The sequence below is a fragment of the Rhinichthys klamathensis genome, unplaced genomic scaffold, assembly GCF_029890125.1.
Source record: "Rhinichthys klamathensis goyatoka isolate OS25496 unplaced genomic scaffold, OSU_Roscu_1.1 h1tg000015l_1, whole genome shotgun sequence".
In the NCBI taxonomy this organism is placed as follows: domain Eukaryota; kingdom Metazoa; phylum Chordata; class Actinopteri; order Cypriniformes; family Leuciscidae; genus Rhinichthys; species Rhinichthys klamathensis.
Window position 1 is genome coordinate 2,762,365 of NW_026606567.1, and position 3,194 is coordinate 2,765,558.

Below are 3,194 nucleotides of genomic sequence, written 5' to 3' on the forward strand. Positions count from 1 at the left end.
CTGCAGACCTTGGTTGTAAAAAGTGGTTATATAAGTTACTGTTGCCTTTCTATCAGCTCGAATCAGTCTGACCATTCTCCTCTGACCTCAACAAGGCATTTTCTCCCACAGAACTGTCGCTCACTTGCTATTTTATTTTTTTCTGGCCAATCTCTGTAAACCCTAGAGACGGTTGTGCGTGAAAATCCTGTCTGGCACCAACAACCATGCCACGTTCAAAATCACTTAAATCACCATTACGATGCTCAGTTTGAACTTCAGCAAATCATCTTGACCATGTCTACATGCCTAAATACACTGAGTTACCACGTGATTGGCTGATTAGATATTTGTGTCAACAAGCAGATGAACACGTGTACGTTATACTCACCGGCCACTCTATTAGGTTAAATGCTCATTAACCTGAAAAAAGTTGTACAGATGTTTTTATAAAGATACCAGGCAACAAAATTTTAGTTTTTTTCTCGCAGGGACTGCGCCTTTATTTGAATAAGCAACCACTATGTTCCACCCAGGTGTATTATTGTTGCAGTAACAAACAGTCATTGTTAGTATTTGAATTGAGAGCATAAGTCAAACTGAAAAGTCATCTTGGCTTGTTTTGTTTCTTTTGGTTTGTTTTCAATTCACTCGCTCTGGTTCTTCATATGATTTATCGTTTCCTCTTAACCTCAATAATACATAAAGTATGACATAGCATAATACACCCGTGTAAAATGGGCGTGAAGTTCACATAAAAAGCACAGGTAGGGTCAGATTGGATGACAGAAGCAGCTTGATAACCTTAAGAACATGGCAGCAGTGAAAGCATGCACAATCCTGATCACAGGAGCCAACAGGGGCTTGGGCTTAGAAATGGTTAAGCAACTCTCTGAGGATTCTTGTCAAAAACATCATATTTTCGCTACCTGCCGTGACCCAGATGGGCAGAAGTCTGAGGTGAGTTATAATTAGCTAACACAAATAGAAAATACCAGGAGAAATCCTAATTAACCTAATTTAATTGTGCATATTATCTTTCTTAAGGAACTGAGAGAACTGGTGAAAAAGCATCCAAGTGTGATCACTATCATACGTCTTGGTAAATGTGCATGTGTCATTCTTGGTGCATTTTACATTTTCGCTGTAAATGAGTTTTGAGATTTACCATTTCATTGCTTAATAATTTAGCACTTCTATTTGTTCTGTTATTATTAGATGCTGATGATCCATGCAGTATCAAAGAGTCTGCCAAGAAAGTGGGTTCTCTCGTGGGAAAGAACGGCTTGAACCTGCTTGTGAATAATGCTGGAATCGTGGCAAATGGCACCATTCTGACCAGCCGTGTTGAGGACATGAAAAACACCTTCAACACTAACGTGATAGGACCCTTACTAATCATTAGGGTAATGTATAGAACATTATTATATGTGAAACAACAATTTGTCCATTGCAAATTATGTGTTGGTGCAGGTGCATGCTGGCTTACCTTTTAGGCTGTCACTGTTGTGCCACCAGAAGAGGTTACTTAAAAAAAGTGATTAAAAAGAGTTTGTAAGGTTCATGGCATTGTACCAAAATAAAAGCTTAAACCAGCTTAACTGATTTATTAGCCTGATCAGACAAAGCTGTACCGTTGTTTAAATGAGCTACACATTTTTTTTCTGACACTAGTCGCCCAGGGTGTGTATTGACTAGTAATAGATCACAACATTGACCTGTAAATCCACTACCCTCATTGAGTATGAGCTGGTTACATACAGAGATATGTCATTCTTTCGCTTTCCTTTATTTAGGAGTACCTACCGATTCTACAAACAGCGGCCAAAGCCAGTGGGACACCAGGCATGTCCTGTAATAAAGCAGCTGTCATCAATATCTCCACTCTTGGAGGATCCATGACCAGAATGCCGTCCCTGTATGACCAATTCCCAGTGTTGCCATATTGCGTGAGCAAGGTACAACAAAATCCTGCTTAGGCACTAGAAAAACTGGATTACATTCATTGCCCGTGAAGTATTGATAGCATGAGGTGAAGCATTTCTCAAATGCTGTGTTTACCTCTCAGGCAGGATTTAACATGCTGACTGTGTTGGCTGCTGTGGAGTTAAAGGTGAATGAGATCCTCTGCATGGCACTTTATCCAGGATGGGTGAAGACTAAAATGGGTGGAGAAGAGGTGAGTGTAGATTTATTAACAAGAGTGTCAAGTTTGTTATATTTTGAGCATAAATGCAGGAAACGTGTCAAAATGATTTTCAAATTGACCTTGCAAATACAAGATACTTTTCTCCTTATAAAGAACCTTTAGGCATAAAGGATTCATTACTATTGAGTCCGTAGAGCTGTTCCATACAAAATCCCACTAAACCCTTTTTCAAAGAGTGTATTGCAGACTTTAGATCTGCATGGTAAATGTTGTGAAATTGGGTACACAGTTTCAGACTGGTGATAAAACCCTAAATTAATCTATTTAGTGCTACGAACAGTTCACATTTTTAATGTATGATGTAGCTATTATCTTTTGAATCAGATGATTTTCATGTTTTCCTCTGATTCCTGCCTGTAATTGCTGCTTACGGTATATTATTTTTATTTTGCATGTTACTGAGCTACATTCATGTTTTTATTTTCTCCAGGCACCACTTGAACCAAAAGAAAGTGTGGAGGGAATGCTGCGTGTCATTGGCAGCCTTACTGAGAAACAGCACGCTGCATTCATGGACTACACTGGAGAAACTTTGCCCTGGTAAAACAAAAGAACCTCCCCCATTTGAGAGGTCATGATCCAGGTCCAAACTGCCCTATTTTATTTATTTGTCAAACAAGGGCACACCTATTCATTAGCACTTAATTTCAGGACACAAATGTCTATGACACACACATAACAACTTAGTATTTCATTAAATAAAACAACTTAATGAAGCCATAAAGCCGTACTGTCGTTTTTATCATATATGTTGCAATTTGCAAATAAATTAGAGATGGTTCTATAACAGTATTTATAGCGTGGCATGAGGACACTGAGGGGTGGAAACACCAAAGCAAGTGTCCATTCATAGTTCTTGAAATACACATTTGTGTCTTTTGATTACCGGTATGCAAATAGTTGCATTTCTTTAGAGGGACCACAAAGTAATCATCAAAAGAGCAACTAAAATCTTTCAAAAACTTCCAATGCAATGACAAGTTTCGATATGTTTTGTCTCATGTCT

General features: G+C 38.5%; 1 protein-coding gene across 1 annotated transcript; it reads left to right on the forward strand.

The window, feature by feature from the left end:
- The first annotated feature begins 762 nt into the window (after positions 1-762).
- Positions 763-2,859, forward strand: LOC130069087 (C-factor-like). The gene is made up of 6 exons (XM_056232790.1): positions 763-939; positions 1,027-1,081; positions 1,198-1,385; positions 1,776-1,937; positions 2,048-2,158; positions 2,619-2,859. The coding sequence occupies exons 1-6, from the start codon at positions 793-795 to the stop codon at positions 2,730-2,732; spliced, it is 777 nt and encodes a 258-aa protein (XP_056088765.1). The 5' UTR covers positions 763-792; the 3' UTR covers positions 2,733-2,859.
- Positions 2,860-3,194: the final 335 nt, after the last annotated feature.

Excerpts from the sequence above, each read along its gene's own strand:
- LOC130069087 (XM_056232790.1), top strand. The coding sequence starts at position 793 with ATGGCAGCAGTGAAAGCATGCACAATCCTGATCACAGGAGCCAACAGG. Across the intron at positions 940-1,026 it reads CAGATGGGCAGAAGTCTGAG|GAACTGAGAGAACTGGTGAA; the intron begins GTGAGTTATAAT and ends ATCTTTCTTAAG. Across the intron at positions 2,159-2,618 it reads CTAAAATGGGTGGAGAAGAG|GCACCACTTGAACCAAAAGA; the intron begins GTGAGTGTAGAT and ends TATTTTCTCCAG.